Source organism: Doryrhamphus excisus, linkage group LG13 (genome assembly GCF_037039965.1).
Source record: "Doryrhamphus excisus strain RoL-2023G ecotype Guam linkage group LG13, RoL_Dexc_Guam_v1.1, whole genome shotgun sequence".
Taxonomy (NCBI): Eukaryota; Metazoa; Chordata; class Actinopteri; order Syngnathiformes; family Syngnathidae; genus Doryrhamphus; species Doryrhamphus excisus.
The window spans coordinates 11,506,378-11,526,891 of record NC_136369.1 but is presented as its reverse complement, the minus strand read 5'-3'; the positions used below and the strand labels follow the sequence as shown (position 1 = coordinate 11,526,891).

At 40.5% G+C, this 20,514-nt stretch overlaps 3 protein-coding genes across 3 annotated transcripts; all 3 read right to left on the bottom strand.

The window, feature by feature from the left end:
• Positions 1-5,217: 5,217 nt before the first annotated feature.
• slc38a8b (solute carrier family 38 member 8b) lies at positions 5,218-12,347 on the bottom strand. The gene is made up of 10 exons (XM_058089041.2): positions 10,250-12,347; positions 8,887-9,085; positions 8,011-8,167; positions 7,843-7,947; positions 7,378-7,435; positions 6,709-6,823; positions 6,481-6,628; positions 6,192-6,394; positions 6,002-6,053; positions 5,218-5,908 (listed from the first exon to the last, which is right to left on the bottom strand). Exons 1-10 carry the CDS (start codon positions 10,436-10,438, stop codon positions 5,806-5,808), a joined length of 1,329 nt encoding a protein of 442 aa, XP_057945024.2. The 5' UTR covers positions 10,439-12,347; the 3' UTR covers positions 5,218-5,805.
• Positions 12,348-12,363: 16 nt separating this feature from the next.
• On the bottom strand, positions 12,364-16,924 carry nrn1lb (neuritin 1-like b). The gene is made up of 3 exons (XM_078795857.1): positions 16,454-16,924; positions 14,626-14,773; positions 12,364-13,339 (listed from the first exon to the last, which is right to left on the bottom strand). The coding sequence occupies exons 1-3, from the start codon at positions 16,509-16,511 to the stop codon at positions 13,036-13,038; spliced, it is 510 nt and encodes a 169-aa protein (XP_078651983.1). The 5' UTR covers positions 16,512-16,924; the 3' UTR covers positions 12,364-13,035.
• On the bottom strand, positions 16,615-20,037 carry thap11 (THAP domain containing 11). Its single transcript, XM_058089039.2, has 4 exons — positions 18,290-20,037; positions 18,088-18,196; positions 17,116-17,229; positions 16,615-16,629 (listed from the first exon to the last, which is right to left on the bottom strand). The coding sequence occupies exon 1, from the start codon at positions 19,794-19,796 to the stop codon at positions 18,993-18,995; it is 804 nt and encodes a 267-aa protein (XP_057945022.2). The 5' UTR covers positions 19,797-20,037; the 3' UTR covers positions 16,615-16,629; positions 17,116-17,229; positions 18,088-18,196; positions 18,290-18,992.
• Positions 20,038-20,514: the final 477 nt, after the last annotated feature.

Genomic DNA, 20,514 nt, shown 5'->3' with positions numbered 1-20,514 from the left:
TTCATAAGTAATGGACCTCTGGGATATACAGGTGCAATTAGGATTTCCAAAAATGGTGGCTGTAAACATTTTGTCTTTCCATTTGCAGCTATACCAGTGGCACACCTCTTGTAATATTAATGTGTACACTTGGTTGTCCCTTTTCTAAACTCAGTTCTGTACAAATACAGTATTGTAAACTGTGGAGGAAATACACAATTACTTCATATGTAATGGTGTTTTTCATGTATTGTGTTTTATATTTTATATTATATATTTCATATATAAGTTTCGTTTTTCAATTGATAGCAACTCTCTTTGTGCATCCATCATTCTTCATTGTCTGGTACAAAATTATACTTGTACGTAAATGTACCTCTCAGGGTTTAATACCGTAGTCCTGTATGACACTTCAATACAAATATATAATATACTATATAATCTGACGACTAATCTTGGATGAGGAATTTCTATATATGTGTGTGTGCTTCTGTATCACAAGTGATATTGGAGATTGAGGTTATAAAGGTCGTGCTTGTCCATGAAAAAGATTACATGTGCTTTGGGAATATGAGGAAAATCCAGCAACTACACTGCCAGTGGTGGATTATTACTTCATAGCAACCATTGGAGTACTGTATGTAACTGTACTGTATGTAACAGGGTCAGTTAAGCATTGTGTTATAATTACACAAAATAGGTTAAATAAGTTAAATAAAAATGCTTGATTTCTTCTCCTAATGTATAGTCAAAATTTGGAATATTAGCATGTATCCCTGCGCTAATTGATGCCATACTTCCCGCCTATAAATAAGGGGCGTGCCTTAAGTACTTCCCTTTTGCTGTTGATCTTTATAAGAGAGGGGCGCATTGTATGGAGTACTTGTTTTATTTAAGTAAAGTGCCGCTCTGAAGCAACCCTGGTGTGCTTTATTTAAACCATACACAACGTAGAGGCAACATTTATATTGGTGCTTGCCCCCTTCCTGATTTCTTATTGTGTGGTAAAAGTGATTGCCCCTGTTTAAACATAATCTAATGGGAAAGGTTATAAGCAATTTCTAAAGCTTTGGGACTCCAACAAACCACAGTGAGAGCCATTATCCGTAACTGGTGAAAACATGGAACAGTGGTGAACCTTCCCAGGAGTGTCCGGCCAATCAAATTTAGCCCAAGAGTGTAGTGGCGACACATACAAGAGGTCACAAAAGACCCACACAACCATCTAAACAACTGCAGGCCTCAATTGGCTCAGTTAAGGTCAGTGTTCAGACACTGGGCAAAATCGGCCTGCATGAGTTCCACTGCTGAACAAAACTAACATTAAGGCTCGTCTCAATTTTGCAAGAAAATATATTGATGATCCCTAAGACCTCTGACGAGACAAAAGTAGAACCTTTTGGATGCAGCATGTTTCTATTCTATGTAGTTGCTCATCTTCTAAACCGATCATTTCTGAGTAGAAAAAACAGACAATACAGCAGTGGTAGTCTTACATAGCATCAGTTGATCATGGTGAAAGAAGCCCCTCCTTCATCTGCGCTCATTGCCACTGCAGCCATTACCATGCAAGGTTCACCCCACAGGTCAAAGACCTTCTCTCAGCACTCTAATCAAGGCCAGCTTCAGAATGATGGACGTATCCTATCTGCATCCATGATGATCTCAATCCGGCAGTCATACCCTTGATGCTAAGAAACAAAGGTCACATGGATACACAACCACAGGATGTGGATGTCAGGCATACAACATACAGAAAGGTTACTTATCACCTCCACACACACACACAGTGAAGGAACTCCAGCCCCATCCATTACAGTCCAGTCCCCTTTTTCTGACATTCTTATCAGGAACAATTAAACATTTAAGAGACATGGCGCCACAAATTAGCACCGCAAGAGGCGGACATTACGAGTAATTTCTCGATAACGCAGTAGCTACAGGGGACGGAGGTGTAATGAATGTTGCAAAGGAAAATGAAAACATAATCTAATATAGAGAATGAAAGATGGTTTTTAGTGGTTGCTGGAGTGAGATGGTAATGACCTGTCTGTCTGTTCACTTTGATTGAAGTATCTCAACAGATGTTTGATTAGACTTTAAAGGTTGACTCTTAAAGTCTTGGATTATTGCTAATTAATCTGTGACAGTCACACTTCCAGATGATATACAGTATGCAAAAGGTATTGGGCCTCTATTATTATTATGTTATTATGCTATGTTGATCACATATGACTATTAATCATCAGAGTGCAGACCTCCACCATGGCGCACCATGGCGCACCATGGTGTTTTGTGTTTGTAATCGCACCAAAGTGCAAGCAAGGCGAGTATTTTGTTGCTCTATCTATTGCCGTTAAATCTTCCAGTTCTACCTGAAGAACACAGAGGTGTTCCCAGGCCAGCTTTGAGACATGATCCCTGTAGTGTGTCCTAGGTCTCCCAGTTGGGCATGCCTGGAACACCTCACTCGGGAGGTGCCCTAGAGCAGGGGTCTCAAACTCAATTTACCTGGGGGCCAACGGAGCATGGTTCTGGGTGAAGCCGGGCTGCATCAGGTTTTCAAAAAAAAAAAAAACGCATTTATTAAAAAACTGGGAAAAAAAATCAATAAAATAAAAATCAATCTTCAATGCTTTTGCTTCCGCTATACCCTACACTTTTTCAGTACTTCCGGTTTTCCACACCAAAATATCTCATAAAACATTCCACTGTTCTCAAATATCTTAATTTTTATTTTTCTATACACAAAATAAGATAAAAAAAATAAATTAAGAATAAAGACAAGAAATCAATCAATCAGTAATAAATAAGTAAAATAATAATAAAACAGCAAATAAGAAAAACGGAAGAAACCACATACAGTTGGTAGAGAAATTATTTTTTTCAGATTCAAATGTACAGTATTAACAGTTATTTAACCTTTAACATGAACATTAATGAAACGTAATAATTTTACCCAATTAGCAAGTTAGCATCGTACTCAGTTCCATCTGGGAGCAGCGAGGTAACTTTAACAACATGTTTGATGAGATGCTTTATCTTGACGTGTATTTACCGTTTTCATTTCCTGCATTTATTTGTACCCAGCGTCATTAGCCTTTAGCTTCATTGCTAATCCAAAGCAAAACAGGGGCGGGGTAACAGGGTAGGGTAACAGTATGGGCGGGGCAAAATCATGTTAATTGTGTCCGGTGTGCACACAGCTTTAAGCTGTCATTTCAACATTAAACTTTGATGGGGGCCTCAAACTAGCGTCTTGTGGGACGCATTTGGCCCGCGGGCCGCGAGTTTGAGACCCCTGCCCTACAGGCTCAAGGACTAGATACCCGAGCCATCTCAACTGACTCCTCTCGCTGTGAAGGAGCAGCAGCTCTACTCTGAACTCCTCCGAAATGACCCTCGCCTTATCCCGTAGCATCATATCACTGCAGTAAAGGATGTTTTCTATACTTTTATAGTTTGACAGAGATATGTATGTGATATGTCAAAATGATTGCTACATAAAAGCCACTGGTGGCTTAGACTTGTGAACATCAGTGTACACTACTGACTTTCCGAGGTGGACCGTCTCAGTTAACTTTTCCCAAAGGATTAAAAATGAGTCATGCTGATGCTTGTAAGTTAGAGCTGCTCTTACAAACTTGGGCCAGTTTACGCAAAGGCAGCTAAGGGAGTTGATGTGGTTTTCAAGGATTTTTTACGCATTTAGTGGATTAAGTCATGTGGCCAGCAGGTTGAAATAATGTATAATCTCCCATGGGCTCAACACAAGCAGCATCTAAGTCTCTCGTGGATGAGAACTGCACTTCATGGATGGTTTATAGTTTAATTATAATAATTACTATACTGTATTTGTGCTCAGAGGGAGATGCCTTTTGTATTTCTTGGCCTTGATCTAGGATGATGTGCCTCTCGGCACACTTGTCAGTGATTCTTTGTTTTTTTGTTTTCTGCTGTATAGCATTAATCAGTCATGCAGTAACGTCCATGAGCATGTGCACTACCATAATTCCCTGGTGGCAGTGGCAGTGATATTCAGCATTCGTCAAACAGTCTTTGCCCAGTCACACTAAAAGTCATATCAGTTAAAAGATCTGACACGTGAGAAAGATATGATGGTGAGAAAATAGCTTTAGCTACAACAAATACATTATACAGTTTTAGTTTCAGTTTTCAATTTAGAGAGGGAAACATTCCGTTTGACCCGTTCGAAAAATAATGCAGTATAATGCAGTATAATGTATGAATGAATACCTCATCTAAAAATATCGTTTATAAAAGATGCAATACTGCCCCCTGGCAGCTCCAAGATGAAAGTATTTTTTTATTTCAAATTTAGAGCCGCTCTACCTCCTTCGCTCCAAATTACACGCCACAAAATATAAGAACACCACAGTCGAAAGCATGCAGTGGTCTTCTGGGAAGACATTGTACAAAATGTTTATATTCTTCACAAATACAAATACCTAAAAAACTGACGTAGACCTGATTACCGTAAACCAGTGTTTCTTGTTTTCCAAGCCTTGACACATCCAATATGGCGGCGAAGTTGACGTGTCACAGCCAGTGGGCAAAGCCACTCGATGCGACGTCTGTATATGTCTATCGTTGTCACTAGCAATCCATCCCGGAAACGCAATCGGTCTACGTCACTCGTTCCTTCGCATTTTTTTTCTGACAGCGATTGAACGTATGAACATAAATGATCATACTTTATATATGTAATATATTAGGGGTAACTGTTATTATTATAATACCTAGCTAGCATGTACTGTATTAGTGTAATATAGATATTCGCCAGCAGAGGGCGACACAGGCATCAGGTACATATTGCGTAGTGACATCAGTTATGGCTGACAGTAGCCATAGGTAGCCACTTATTTGCAATAAAGAGCTTATTAATCAACCCCCTTGTAACTCCAGTGGACGCTACCATACATTTGAAAGCGAGGGCGCCCATTGCAGTACCTAACTATGACAACACCTTTAATGCACTACATTGCCACATTAAATACATATATAACTTAAATAATTTCATATGGTATACATGTTTAATTAAATACAAAAAGGTGTGGTTTTATTTTGTTTATTTAAATTACACTTCATACAATAACACACACAAATAAAACCAATAAGACAGTGTGACCCAGATGATATCACAGACACAAAATGTAATGTTCAGTTGTGCAAAACAGAAGAGCGTCATCCATCACCCTGAAGTCATGACTCCTCCTACTACTACTATAGTAGTAGCAGAGAGTGAGGCCCTGTCCACAAGGGAACATTCCTGGGATTTTATTTATTTTTTGATGGGCTAAAAAAATGTTGCATCCACACTGTGCTGGATTAATTAATAGCTGCAACCAGACAAGAACGCTTCAATGGATGAAAACGATGTAATGCACAAGGCACACCTACTATGTGTGGTGCTGTAAACAGACACACAAACGGAACCATGTGACACACCAAACAATAGAAGGAGAAAAAACGCATGTGCATAAATCTTTTGGTTTTTAAGGCTAATCTAAATTGACAACAAAGTGGAATTACATTTTGGAGAAAAAGACAGCAAAATATCATGAGAATGTCGGCTGGATGTTATGTTGTCTTGTCATCAAAGCTCACTTTTTGTCACATAATGACGACGGGTCGGTGCTGTAATAGTTTCTAAAAATGTATTTAACCACGGTTTTGCTGTTTATACAACATTTTCCAAAATTGAGGCACCCAGAAAATTGTTCCATGTGGACGAGAGACTGAAACGCTAAAATACTTTGCCGTTTTGATCTGAAAACATTTCCATGTGACTAGCCCCTGCGATACTCAGAATTTGCGTAGAAGCTCCATGACAGCAATCGTCGTACTTTGTCCAAAGATGAAGGCTCCAACAACAATAGTTACGATTCCCCAGATGGTTAAAACAATCCTGAAAAAGGTGTTAGAACTGGGTGTTACAAAAAGGAGACATTTGCTATTAATATGATTTCATGAATGTGTGCAAATGTGTGCGCATACTCACCTGACTCTTGGACTCACAGGTTCATTTTGCATGATGAACACCAAGCAAAGACCTGTGACACAAGACAAGACACCTCTTCCTTATTTATTTCTCAAAATCGAGTGCAATTATTCAAAGGCCAGCTTTTGAAAGGTGGCTGGCTGATTGATTGATTGATTGATTGTTGAAAAAAACAACACTGATGCCATACCAGGAAAGATGAAGATGAAGAAGGCACTGATTCCTCCAATGACGCTGATGACTTCACCCATGTCGGGGACAAACATGGCGATTAGAAGAGTTATGGTGATCCAGATCACAGTGAGAAGCACCCTGCAGCGACTCTCAAAGGAGTTTGTGACGATTCCACGTCGACGCCTTTGGACCCGGACAATCAGGTTCAAGATGACAGACCTATGTGGGGCACACTAGCACACATTGAAAAACAAATCTATAGTCTTTTGCTGCCAAGTGCAGACAAATACTCTGGTGTTTCATACCTCCCTAAAAGAAGAATAATAGGATAGATGGTAATGATTGATATTCCAAAAAGCAGTCTAGAAATGATCATGACGACATCATTCCCTGGATATGACATCAAGATATCGGAAGCAACCACTCGACCAAATGTCATGAAGCCGTACACTCCTGATGATGCCAAGAGTGGACACAGGTTAGCATCTTTCAGTGGAACTCATACTGCTTGATGTTCGTTGACGTCAGCTCACCAGTCAGAGTGTAGATGAGCAGACAGAAAAGCATGGAGATGACAGAAATGACCACCCAGTGCATGATCTTCTGGTTCTCCATGCTACTGTAGATGGCTATACAGGCTTCATGACACTGTGAACACAAGCAAACAAGCAGATGCATTTAGGAAATTGAGGAAATCTCGGTTCTAGTGCATCCCGAATAGTTCAAAATATCTTGGTAAACACTTAAGATTCAGTCAGAACTAAGGTGGCAACCCATAACTGTGAATGACTGGTTTATTTGTGCTTTCTTAATTGTAAAAGATCATATACAGTGCATATTTTTGGCATTGTACATTACATTTTCCACATGATATGTGATGAATAATGTGATGACATTATTATTATTTATTTTAAATTATTTGTACAAATTACTGTTTACGCTGTACATTGTTCATATTTGATGTCATCTATTTATTCTCCATATTATTATTTATTATTATATGGGAGCCAGGCAACAACATTTTGTTTGGCGATTTCACTGCTATCTATCTATCTATCTATCTATCTATCTATCTATCTATCTATCTATCTATCTATCTATCTATCTATCTATCTATCTATCTATCTATCTATCTATCTATCTATGATGCCACCTTTGATATCAGAGAATGAGTCCGCATTTTAACCACAAGAAGATCCTACCTGGAAACCAAAGCAGATGGTCGGCACAACACTGAACATGGACGCCCACGATCCTATACTGTAAAGACATGAACATGACTTCCTGTCCAAGACATGGTAAAAATGTGAATTCATGGGAAATAACTGGAAATCTGCACAATTAACCCAACATGCATCGTTTTTCATTGTGGGAGGAAATCGGAATTCCCCAGAAAACATGCAAATTCCACACAGAGAATTCCAACCTCCGATTCGACAAACCCAGATCACCTGACTGTGTGGCCAACATACTTTTTCATGCATTTTCTATCTCACTTATATTACCACTGATACTGTTCAGGGTCAAGAGTGAGATGGAGTCCATCCCAGCTCACTTGGGGTGAGAGTCGGGGTACAGTCTGGACTCGTTGCCAGTCAATCACAGGTTACATATAGAGGTCAGAAATGTGAACAATATACGTAATACATGAAACCACAATGGCTGACCCTTGACTGTGCTCTGGTGTTATAATGGCAGTGTGGTTCTCCATCAGGTAGTATTTGACAATCACTGCCACACACAGGTAGGTTGCAGCCAGTGTCCCCAGCACACTGTGGTGGAGAGGAAAAGGAGTTAAATGACAAAAATATCACGTGAGAGAGATTGTCACCTACCTTGTGTATTTTTGGATGCCAATTTCCTTTGGGATGGAAAGTGGTAGGATGATGACAAGACACAGGACAAAGAGGGCAAAGCGCTGATCAGTGTACCAGTGATACGGCATTTCCTCTTCACCTGACCCGGTCACCGTCTCAAACAGAGAAATACACACTGGAGAAGACACAATTGTGGGAATGAACAGAACAGAAATACCTCCAAGATGAACACAAGCCTTTTAAGATTTTTTTTTTTTTTTTTTTACTAATGCATACTGGTAGAATAATGAAAGCGTGTGCATTTGTGTGTACTGACTGCATATTATCCCACTAAGTGCGTGAGCCCATCTGCACTCCTCTGCTGAATGTTCTGATCAAAATGTGATGTGTGTTTAGGGTGTGTTTATAAATCCAATCAAATGCTCTGTTTAAAATGTGAACAAAAACGTTTAAGGGATTACAATGATTTCAGATGAACAAGGGGACCAAAAGAAAAATTGAAAACGACGTTGCATCTATGCTTCCCAGCACATGTTTATCCTAATACTAGCTAGAATGAAAATGAAATTGCAGATGGATTTGTGTTCTGAAATTAGATTCATATTGCTATATGGACAAAGTCCTACAAATGATTTGATGACATATTAATGTGCTGCAAAACAAGTCATTTTAATAATTAGCTATAAGCCAAAAATCATCAGTTTTCTTTACATCTACACGGATGATCGTGAATACAAAGTAAAGGAGAGACTTTGATGGTATCAGTGACATGCGGTCAGGGGAAGGAGGTGAGGCAGAACCTAAAAAAAAATTAAACAATTCAAAACCTTGTTATTTTATCACATCAGTGAAAATCAAAGACCACTCCATGACATCAAATCACATGACCCTCACATTTCTCTAGCTGGTCCTGCACCACCACCAGGAAGGCGACGCATATCATGAAGAGGTTGAAGCAGAAACAGACCTCACACAGTTGCCCGACCGCACGTCCACACACTTCTCTCACCACATCCTGGTAGGTCTTTTGTCTGCTGACGGACGAGGAATAGCCGAGGATGACCAGTCCACTGATGAGGAACACCAGAGATACCTGCCCACGCAGACAAGACTCTCAATACATTATTGTGAAGCATACTGATGATGGGACAGAATATGAACCTCCGCGCAGGTTGCAGACCCCACAAAAGTGGTCTTGATCTTGAGTAATCAGACATAAAGAACTCTAGATTTATGCTCAGAACCGGTAAAGACCAAACCTGTGGGAATAGCAGTGTCTTATCTACACTATAGTTTGATTTGTTTGTAAATATAATGTCCAGGATTCAGCAGGAGTAGGTTAAGGTTTTTTTTCAGCGGAGGAGTTTCTCAATTGTCATTGTATGCAGCAGATTCCTCCAGCCACATTGTTTGGTCTAGAGACAGTGTCACTGAGGAAAAGACAGGAAGTAGAACCGGAGGTAGCAAAGATGAGGATGCTGAAGTTCTCATTGGGAGTGACCAGGATGGATCGGATCAGGAACGAGTACATCAGAGGGACGTTAAATGTTAGAGGCCTTAAAAGTCAGAGAGGCCAGACTGAGATGGTTGGGACATGTCCAGAGTAGAGATAATGAATATATTGGTAGAAGGATGCTGCGTTTAGAACTGCCAGGTAGGAGGCGTAGAGGAAGACCAAAGAGGACGTTTATGGATGTAGTGAAGGAGGACATGAGGGTAGTTGGTGTGAGAGAGACAGATGCAGAAGACAGGATTGGATGGAGGCGACCCCTGAAGGGAAAAACCGAAAGAGGGGTCCAACATTCAAATATATTCTTCCTGCTTAAGCTGTGCTGCATTAGTTTTTGTTGGGTCAAAGTAAAAAAAATCTGTTTATCATTTATTTATATGCACTAGTATATGTCAATAAAGGATGTCAGTAAGGGAGGACAACAAAGCCTGATGTAACGTGTCCTTACCGGGCCTTAATTCGGCCCCCTGGTCTACTTGGAAACTCCATGCAGTGCAAGTGAGTAGAAGCAATACAATGACACATGATGGTCTAAAGTGGCAGCTTCATTAGCACTCACCTGTGAAACACTTGAGTCTCTTTCACGCCAAGGAGACAAATCACTTATGTGTATACAGAGCATAAGGCCAAAACATAAATAGATCTAACCTCAAGACCTTTTCTGTGAATACTTAAGAACAAGTGAAGATTGCAGGCCCTGTATTAAAACATAGTAGACTAGTTGCTCACTACAGTAATTGTACTTACCAGCTCCACACTAACAGCAGTAGTCACTCCCCCCGCCTTCTGGAAGGCCCAAGGGAAGTTCAGTAGTCCAGCTCCGAGTGCAGACTTCAGCATGATGAACACGGCACCAAAGGATCCGAGTTGTGGGGGATCAGAATGAGATGCGGATCGAGCCAGCAGGCTGATGCTCTCCCTTGCCAGTTCCTCCATGATACGCTATACTCTGCAATGCTTACTCTCACTTCCTCTGGGCTCAACTAATGTGTCCAAACTGGTCCAGCTGCTGTCTGGGTCATTCTGCTCTGTTTCACAAGTGATCCCAGTGAGGGACCAAGCATGAAGATATACGCTCCTGCACAGACTTGAGCCACGTGGTCTAATTGGACATTGGGACCGCTAAACATTTCACTGTGAGGTGAGAAATGTATCACCAAGCTGTCTGCCTGTCTGACTGAGTACGTCGAATTTTGACCACGAAGTTGGATTGACTTGAAAATTTTCAATGCACTCGACAAAGCACCCATTGTAACTTTAGGGTGTCTTTTATTACTACAGAATTTGGTACGTAATAATTGTCCATAAGTCAATAAACATTTATCCAATGATTATTAAACTTTGAAGATATCTGTGTTACATGTATGCTAGCATGCTAGTCAAAGCGTTTTGACCACAGCCCCTTGGTGTCACGAAACGATATCAGTATAGATTCCGTTTGCAACAAATGCAACTGTCTCAAATTTAATCGCCAAATTGCACTACTTTAATCGGTTTCTTAAAATAAAGCATACATTTGTACTTGTGCAACAAGCAAAAGCAGAATCTTCTTTCTTTGTTTGTATGTGACAAAGACAAATAATATGTAAATAGTTTGTTTGCTAGAAATACAAAAAGCAACACCCAAAGAAGTCATCATTAAATATATTTTGTAATGCCTGCAGTTGTTTGCGATTAAAAGTTGTTTAACTTCTTTTACATTTAGGTGACACAATGCCAAAATTTATGAAAATGTTATCTTTAATGACGTTTCTAATTTCCTTGCTTCCACTGAGGAAAATCCAAACAAATGTTCAACAAGGTAATTGTCGACTTCATTATTAAGAATTATATGAACAGATGGCCGTCATGAGGCAAAGCTTCCATGATCTCAGCATTGGTTTATGCCCTGCTCATATAGAATAGATAGAACAAGTCTTATGTGGACTCCGTAATCCTGAACATGGTTGACGTTGTACACCATCTGTTGTCCACAAGAGAGTGCAGGTCTTAACCCACAATATGAATGAAATTGGATGAGGGGCAGGGGGGGTGGGTTGCCATGTTTTGACCATTCCAACACTGCACAATATGATGATATAAACTCTATTATATATAAACTCTCTGCCCTCCCCCAAGCTCTGCGGGCCGTGGGTGGAATACCTTAAAACAGACCGTTTTCGCGGGAACCACAACATCCAAAGAAATACAGCTGAATAGGTGCAGATTCTGGAAGTACTAGAAAGCTTTCTGTGCTTGTTAATGTGTGTAGCTGCTCTATAGGAGTCCACAACTCAATAGAAAGGGCCGAAAAATGAGCATAATAGGTCCCCTTTAACACACAGTCAAACTGCCATTATTTCATTACACTTTTAATCAACTTTGGTGATGTATATAAAAGGTCCACAATTAGAATAAACGCTGTCAAAGTTCTCCTGCAGAGGCTGCATGTTGACAGCCTGCATTTACAAAATGGACTTTAATGTAAGTTTGATGCATGACTCTTTTATATAACACACACACACACACACACAAAGGTTCAGCAGCAGCTGCTCCTTCTTAATATTCATCCTGCTGCAGAGATAGCGCACGCACTTCTGACCTCTGACTTTTTTTTTTGTATAGATGTCATGTGAGCATCATGTTCGTGACAATGGAGAACAATCCTCCTCCCTCTCAGTCCGCCACCAAAGTCCTCCAAGGGCTCAAGACTGTTTCAAAGGTTTTGAGGTGCATAGTACCATGCTGCACAACAACGGATGACTAAAGACAGACGAGATTAATCTGCTCATGCCACGATTGTTATGAAACCATTTAAGAGTATTAAGATCGCACGCACACACAGAAAAAATATTCCCACTCAAACTCAAAAAGCTACATTTTTTTTTTCAATTTTAACAATAAATTTACATTCTGTAACATTTTTGGAAGGAGCCTCTCTCCATAATTTCAAATTAAATTACTTAATTTTACTAAATTTATAGCCATAAATAGAATAACTAATTTAATGTATGCTCTTCTGTATATTCATTCATTTTTTTAGGCTGCTTGTTCCACTAGGGCCGCAGTTGTATGCTGGAGCCTATCCCAGCTGACTTTGGGCAAGAGGTAGGGTATACCCTGAACTGGTCACCAGCCAATCAGAGGGCACTCTAAATATACTGCTATCTAATTTGACATATGACATGTTTGGATTAAAATATTCTTTGTTCTCCATGAGATAGTGTTCATTGAAAAGCTGTCACTAATATTTACATTAGGTCAACTTCACTCCGAGTGTGAGGAGTTTCAATAAAAATATGTCTTGTTGATTCTGTTTTTGAAACCCTGATTTTCGGATTGAGGCCTAATCATAAACGCAGCTGATCTGTGATTAAAAAAAACTAATAATAAATAAATCTGTAATTATCTTTGTCCCAATCTGATTAAAAAAGCATTTCTGTCAGCACTCAAAAAGAAGGTAAGAACTAATATATAATACACTGTACAGTATATAAAACTGGCATATTAATGTCTCTGAGCAAACAATACAAGTTGAAATGACGATGACCTATCTAGATCCTGAGCAGCACTAATAGAGTGCTACATATTGGAAAGATCATCGTGGTGAGGGCGGGGCTCTGCTGGTACGTTCGTCCCTTCAGTGTTTCCTGATTGGTCTGATCTGAGGTGGGAGGGGTCAGGGGTGCAGGCACGGTGCTGGGTACCAGGGTGGTGAGGCTGGCGCACATGTCATAGAGGTTTCCAGAGAACTGGGCCTTCCTGGATTCTTGTCTTAGAGACTCCCATACTGCTGCTGCTTCTCGGGGGCAGCCAGACATGGCCGTGTTGGCACAAACATGGAACTCATTCCAGGACCTTCAAAGAATAAAGGGAAAAAAGTCACAGTCATGAGGGATGTTGGGAGGGGGAAAGCAACCCTGCCTTTGGACAGGAAAAACATTTAATAAATGATAATGTTGACAGGAGCATGAAATATTTATGAATATAAACTTCAAATGCCTTTACACAAGGAAACACGCTCGCTCTGGTGAGAGGAAGAATAGCAGACCTAGTTAAGATCTCGTTATATGCACACCGAGTCAATAGTTGGCATCTTACCTTCGTGTGTATGAGTTGGAGATAGTGTACATACAGTATATGGTGTACTGCTGTTGATGTGTTCAGGTCAGAATGACGTTATTAAAGAGCATCACACTCTTGTGTGACTGTGTAGGGATGCGCCACTGTGCTTCCGTCTGCCATGTTTGCTCTGGTGCACAAGTATTAATTACACTGAAAAATGTAATGGAATTAATGAAATAACCACCGTTAACGTATTTTTGACTGTCCTAGTAATAAATACAACAGTTGATGTTATTGCAAATGTTGATTCAAAATTGTCAAGCTAGCAGGAATATTGGGAGGGGGCATGTGTCAAAAATAGACATTTTTATGGCCATCTCAATCATCGTATTTGCAATTGGCAAAAAGATTTTCATGGTGTGAAACCCCAGCAAAGAGCGGGGATATACTGTAACTTAACTAATTCATTCAAATGATTTGTAGATTTTCCAGCTTTGTGGTGAACCCACACATAATGGTATCAGCACATTTTGTGTTAAATGAGTCTTTATTCTGGTATGTGCCGAGAAACACAACACCAGGTGCATTGAGTGTAAACATACAAGTCTTATGCATTTTAAAACTTAACTCCAGTGTAGTTTTGAAATATTTGACCAAAAAAAGTAGTGAATGGCTTGATGTTATTGCTGCAATTGTTTTTATTAGTAGTAATATTACGTAGAAAGAGTCGTAGTGGTAGTAGAAAGAGATTTGCGTAGTTTATCGCCAGTTGTTCCACAGTGGAGCAGGATAACTGGCGATACTGGCATTAAAGCTTACTTTTGTGACTTGATGACTAAAACCAGCAGTTCTGTTGTCAACCAGCTCACTGGTAAGTGTAAAGGTTACCAACCCTAACCCTAAATAAATGTAAAGAACATGCAGAGCCGCACAAATTGAATTTCATGTTTTGCATGCATGACATAACGACTTTCTCTGGATCGGCAAGCCATTTCACTACTAAAATGCTTGTCATAAAAGCAAAAGAGAATCAAGAGTGAGTGAGTGAGTGGTTTCCACAGTGACAGGCAAAATCTCACCTGCAGATTGCATCAATGTCCTGCGTATCCTGATCTTTTTGTGTTTCCACCAAACTGTCCCCGAGTGTCAGCAAACACTGTGCAAAACTCTTGTAGATGGAACCACATGAAATAGAAATAGCCGCTCCATTACAGACCCGGACCAACCCTGCATAAAAGAAAAGGTTTTAATAAAAGTACATTACACAGAACAATAAGTAAATATGAATGTGATTCATGTGAGGATTTCATTTGACAATAGAATGTGCATATGCTTGGGGAGACTGATGCTTGTAAGGATCAAATAAATGCAAAAATATGTTGTGCTGTATTCATCTGGAGGGATTACACATTGTGAAAGCCTAAGTCATTGTGGGCTTACATAAGCACTGCCTGACTACATTGATCAAATACACAAAAGGGATGTTTTGCTACCTTGCTCATGGTCTTCACATCTATTTAGCAATGTGGGCTAGTGGGGAAGTAAGTGCCCAGCTCGTAGGCAGCGTTCCATTTCCAGTTGGTCAATAATTGAATAATGATTATTATAATATAATGTTAAGGTGAGGGGTGGTGTAATGGTAGATGCTTTTCATGGCAGAGAGCCTGGGTTTGATTCCCGGCCAGGGTTTTGTCAGGAAGAGCATCCAGCGTAAAAAGAAAGCCAAGCCATTCACGTGATGGGGGGGGGGGGGGTGAAGTAGAAAAAGGTGAGGGGCCAGTTAAAGGTCAGGCAATCCAATGAAACTCAAGTTTCAAAGTAGTGTTCTACAACTCCTATAAACTGGTAAAAGTTTACATTAGGTTAGGTTAGTCTTAACTACATACCTCAACTGGCATCCTCTCATTAAAGGGGACCTATTATGCTCATTTTCGGCCCTTTGTATTGCGTTATGGACTCCTTTAGAGCAGCTACACACAGTAACCGGCACAGAAAGCTTTATAGATCTTCCAGAATCTACACCTATTCCAGCTGTATTTCCCTGTATTACCTAAACACTCTTAATCTATTCCACCCACAGCCTGCCGTAAAAGGAAGTTGAGCTCACTGTGACATCACAGTGAGCCAACGTTACAAAAAAACTCTGAGTGTTCAGAGCCATCCCAAACTTCTTTTAAGGCTCACGTCCAAATGCATAAACCTCTTTATCTGAAACGCTGGCATCGTTCAACACAAGAATACTACCTTCTAACAAAATTTTGGGTCAAAAAATTGGAAAAAGCATAATAGGTCCCCTTTAATAATACTGTTTTGGACTAAGTAGTATGTGCTATAAAAGTTATTCAGCTTGCATCTAATATAATCATCTCAAATGAGACTTAACTGTCATTTAAAGGACATTTTCATGTAATTTTTTTAATAAAAAAAATACAAAGAGATATTTATGTGCATGTTAGTACAAATACACACAATTTGTATCCAATCCAAATAAAACTGTGCCCTGTGTTGTGCACACAAAAACACCCAGGTGGGATGCCATCATGCTTAGGCCTGACTGATACTTTCACAGAGATATTGTAGATTATGTGGCTAACTAAGACAAGTAAAATATTACAATTAGTTTTCAGCAATGCAGTGTGACTGACACCACAGCAACAACATAATGAGCATATTGTAAAATCCATTCTTTGAAAGGTTATGGCATTATAACCAATTATATTTAAAATATTGAATTATATACTGTATGCATGTCCCGAGATACAAATTGGAACATGATGATTGTATCATGACTACTTTGTAAATGAATGTCTATCCAAATCCAGGACGCAAATAGGAATATATAAATCAGAACAACACATGAAAGAACAACAAACTTGCGTCATGGAAATTTGACTGAAATCATCTTACCAAGACAGAAGGCGATCGGCAGCAATAGCACTGTGGTGCCGACCCAGGACTTCATCATTGGGCTCAGCAGAGTCCCGCGGATGTGAGTGCCTCTTCCAGTGTAGGGAGGCTCTGATGTGGCGCTCCTGCTGGATGTAAATCCAAAAAATGTGATGCGTCCTGACTGCCACCATCCGCTGGGAATTCATGAGATTGCAAAAGTACAGAACACACAACCGAGGCACTACCCTACTGGATTAGTGTGTGTCTATATGCGTGTGCGTCATGACAGGGCTGGACCAATGGCAGCACACATCCCAACACAGCACGCTGGATTAAAGCATTCTAATTTCCGGTCTTTAGTATTTAGAACCTGTATTGACACACAATGAAAACACATATAGTGAGATGAGTATAATAGTGTCCCTAACAAACACTGACCTGCAACTAAATCCTGCTTTTACCGCTGCTATCAAATGTGATGATTGGAGGCGAGCACATGATTATGAGTGTTTTTTTTTATATATGAGCAGATGCAGATAAGAGAATGTAGCCCACCTGAGGGTTCAACATGGCAGCGGAGTGCCCTTTGACAATAGAAACAACTCATATGGGTTGTGGGTATACACCCACTGTGTGTATATCAAGAGTTTAAGATATACAGTACAACTGTATTTCCTTACCTTGGTTTTACATCCTGTTCCTCTATACCTCTTGGCCTCCAAATCCCATGCTACAGTTCTTCTACAGATGGCTGACGCTGTGCATTAGTGTAAATCCTGGTTCACATCTGTATGCTGACAGAAGAGGAAAGACATCCCATTGTTAATCTGCGGTTTAATACGACCATTAACTGAAGACTAATCTGTCTGTGTCTGAAGCCACTGGCCTGAACCAATACATCATGGAGGCTACTTTTGACGGCAGTGCCAGCTGTTTGTTTGGATGTTTGGCATACACTTTTCACATTGTCACCTTGCAGACCTGCTTACGACACATTAATAAAATAATGCAGTGTTAGGAGGGACTGCAGTTTATCTTACTATAGGCCGATGTTTCTCAAATAGTGGAGCAGGACCAACCTAGGGGACTGTCAGGAGGGCAAAAAACTCAATATTAGTGTAGACCTGCCAACATGTATGACTTTGATCTACACATCACACAGTTTGACACCTAAATATGCACGTGTGCTTCACTGTTCTCCATTGTGTTGCATTTCAATGGTTTCAGTTTTGACTTCAGTCAGTACAGTACAAATAAATAAATAATCAGTTTCTAAATGGTATTTCAAGTCGCTGATCTTGATAAACAGAAAAGAAAATTCAATAATACAACAAAAATGACCATAATTCTTGTTTTATTGTGGAATAACGCAAAGACCTGCGGTGCAACAATGACCACCATTGAAAATTTAGGTAAGAGTGGCGTATGTTTGATTGACAGCACTTGGATTAAAGCATTATGCAACACGGGTTGGAAGTGGAAAAAAATACAAAATAAATCCAAACGAGATTATGAGTCTGAGCCCTCCCTCTCTTCTGTACTCACCATAAACAACTTACCTTTCGACACATATCATTATTACTATTGCAGGTGTTTAAATCAATAAGAGCTTAGGTTTGAAGAACAGGACACCAGTTTAATGATATACTTACCATGTCAACACTGCCAGATGGGAGCCATCAAGCAAAGGACCTTCCAAGCTGAGGTTACTGCCATCTAGAGGGAGGAAACAACGCTGCAGCACCGTCAACTCCAAATGACCTGTAGAAAGGGAAAGATGTTACAACATAGAAATACACTTAACGAGTCAATTAGATGTGTAGTTATGGAATTGTTTTGAGTGAATTCACCTACCATGAGTACTGAAGCATGTTGAGAATACTGTACAGGTTGATCACAACAGGTTTGCCTTCAAAATTGCAAACACTTCGGTGGATGATCTGAAAAGAACTCTATGAAGCAAATCTATTTCAAAATGTAATTTACTTCAAATTGAAAACAGGGCACAAATGTCAGTCTAAAGATCAAAAATGTATGTATGTATCATGTTGTGCATTTAAAAGCACTTGTGAGAAAATGCAGCCAGTAATAACAACGAATTGTAAGAGCTAGGAAACAACTTAAACAGGCACATCAAATGCATCCATCGCACAAAAACAATGCACTTACGATATACATAATTTGTATGTTAGCATGTTGCAACCACTCCCAAATTGAAAGTAGCTTAAAAGGGGCCTGTGATATGTTGTAGATGTCATTAATATGCCATAAAAATGTGCTGTGCCATTCTGGTGATTTTTTTAAATTTCAAATGAACAAAAAATCGAACGAAAGCAACCTTCCTGACACTCATAAATATTAGTCTAACTGTATGTGTGTGGGGGGGGGTTAAATAACGGTGGATTTCATAGCAGGTCAGCATTACTACCAGCTAAACAACTAGACAGTTTATCTTTATGCATCAAGGGCTACGAAAATCAGCTCTATAGTTGTTGAAAATACAATATTTTGTACAAATCCCCATCCTGTGTCCTCATGTCTTTTTCGAGTTCGCCTATTATATTTTCTTGGGAGCTACCGAAGCGCTGCACAGTAGCCGATCCCGCTCCCGCACCTCCTCCTGCAGCTTGGCCTCCACCACCCGGAGCTGGCGGATGGTGGCCTTCATCTCCTTCATCTTCACCTCCATGAGAGCGATGATGTCTCGCTGCTCGTTGAGTTTGCGCAGCAGCTCGGTGGACGTGGTGCCGGTGGTCAGCGAGTACGAGTGGTCCAGTGGGCTACTGGTGACGCTGACGTACTGCATCAGTGGCTGCTGCCCCTCAGCGGAGGAGTCGTCGGCGGTGAGTTCGTTCGAAACTGTGTAAGATCCCTCTGTCGCCACAGGCAGTCGCGCCGTGCCGAGATACTCCCCGTTTTGGCCAATCTGAACCACCGTGATGCTTTCGTCGATGGCCTCGCCACCGGCGTTGGCCTCGGCACTGTCAGCCGTGTTTCCCAACACGGTGTTGATAACAATCCCGGTGGTGGCTGCAGCGGTTACGGGGGCTCCTGGAGCCGCCGTCGACACCTTCTTGCCCCTGCCTCGTCGAACCCTGCGCTCATTCACACCCCTCAGAGGGAAAAGCGACGGTACTCGGATGCTGTAGGTTTTCCTCCCGCCTACGAAGTGCACACTGCAGACGCGGTGACCCGTGGTGGGTTGGAAGGTGCTGAAGCAGCCACTGACCCCGGCCCGGGAGATGTTCCTCAGCCACAGCTCCCGCAGCGTGTTGTCTTTAGGAAATGTGTAGAAGCGTAGGTCCCGGTCCCTGTGTGAGTTGCTGTAGCAGCCCGGGACACAGCAGGTGAACCCAGGCATCTTAATACAAACGCCAAGTCCAAAAAGTCAACCCACAGGTCTAACTGTGACTATTTTATTGCCCTTTCTTTATCCTGCGCGATGTCTCCTTCAGCGGCCTGCTGCCGGAACTACACGTCCCACAACGCTAACAACTTCCTGTTTATTTTACGCCAACCAGAAGAGCTTTTTTGTGATACCGCAGCTTTATTCACGCAGTTACATCTTAAATAAACGCAAATTAAATCTATATGTATTCTTAATTGTGGTGTGTTTTTTAAAAAAAGCAATTCACGCTTTTCTAGTTTTCCGAATCATATTGTCAACACGACAGCCCGCCATTTAGAACTAAAGGTCCCAGAATGCCTAGCGATTTCTAGCCACAACAGTCAGCTAACTACCGCCCCTGGTGGTCACTTTGTCGCCCTGCATAGATTTTAAATGCCTTTCGCGAAATACTGTCAGCAACATTATTGCAGTTTTACACCGCTTCAAACTATAACGACGATACTATACAAAAAACTACGTTAATACTAGTTTCAAAAAAGTTTTATTGTTTTAGACGAACAGATGAACAGCACTTATTATTGTAATATTCCATCTTAGCCTCCACAATAGTAATATTGTTTATTGTGAATTTATTTTAGATGTCTGTGAAAAACAGACATTTGTGTATACAACTATACCTGACAACACGGGCAAATGAATTAATAAAATACATATGTCGAAACAGTCTTTT

Bases quoted from the DNA above. Each gene is read 5' to 3' on its own strand.
- slc38a8b (XM_058089041.2), bottom strand. From the start codon at position 10,438: ATGGAGGAACTGGCAAGGGAGAGCATCAGCCTGCTGGCTCGATCCGCA. The intron at 9,086-10,249 runs GTAAGTACAATT...CTGCGTGGGCAG, and splicing joins CTGCTGTTAGTGTGGAGCTG to GTATCTCTGGTGTTCCTCAT. The intron at 6,395-6,480 runs GTATGAAACACC...TGCCCCACATAG, and splicing joins ATTATTCTTCTTTTAGGGAG to GTCTGTCATCTTGAACCTGA.
- nrn1lb (XM_078795857.1), bottom strand. From the start codon at position 16,511: ATGATGAAGTCCTGGGTCGGCACCACAGTGCTATTGCTGCCGATCGCC. The intron at 14,774-16,453 runs GTAAGATGATTT...TCTTTTATGCAG, and splicing joins GCCGATCGCCTTCTGTCTTG to GGTTGGTCCGGGTCTGTAAT. The intron at 13,340-14,625 runs GTGAGATTTTGC...TATTCTTTGAAG, and splicing joins GACATTGATGCAATCTGCAG to GTCCTGGAATGAGTTCCATG.
- thap11 (XM_058089039.2), bottom strand. From the start codon at position 19,796: ATGCCTGGGTTCACCTGCTGTGTCCCGGGCTGCTACAGCAACTCACAC.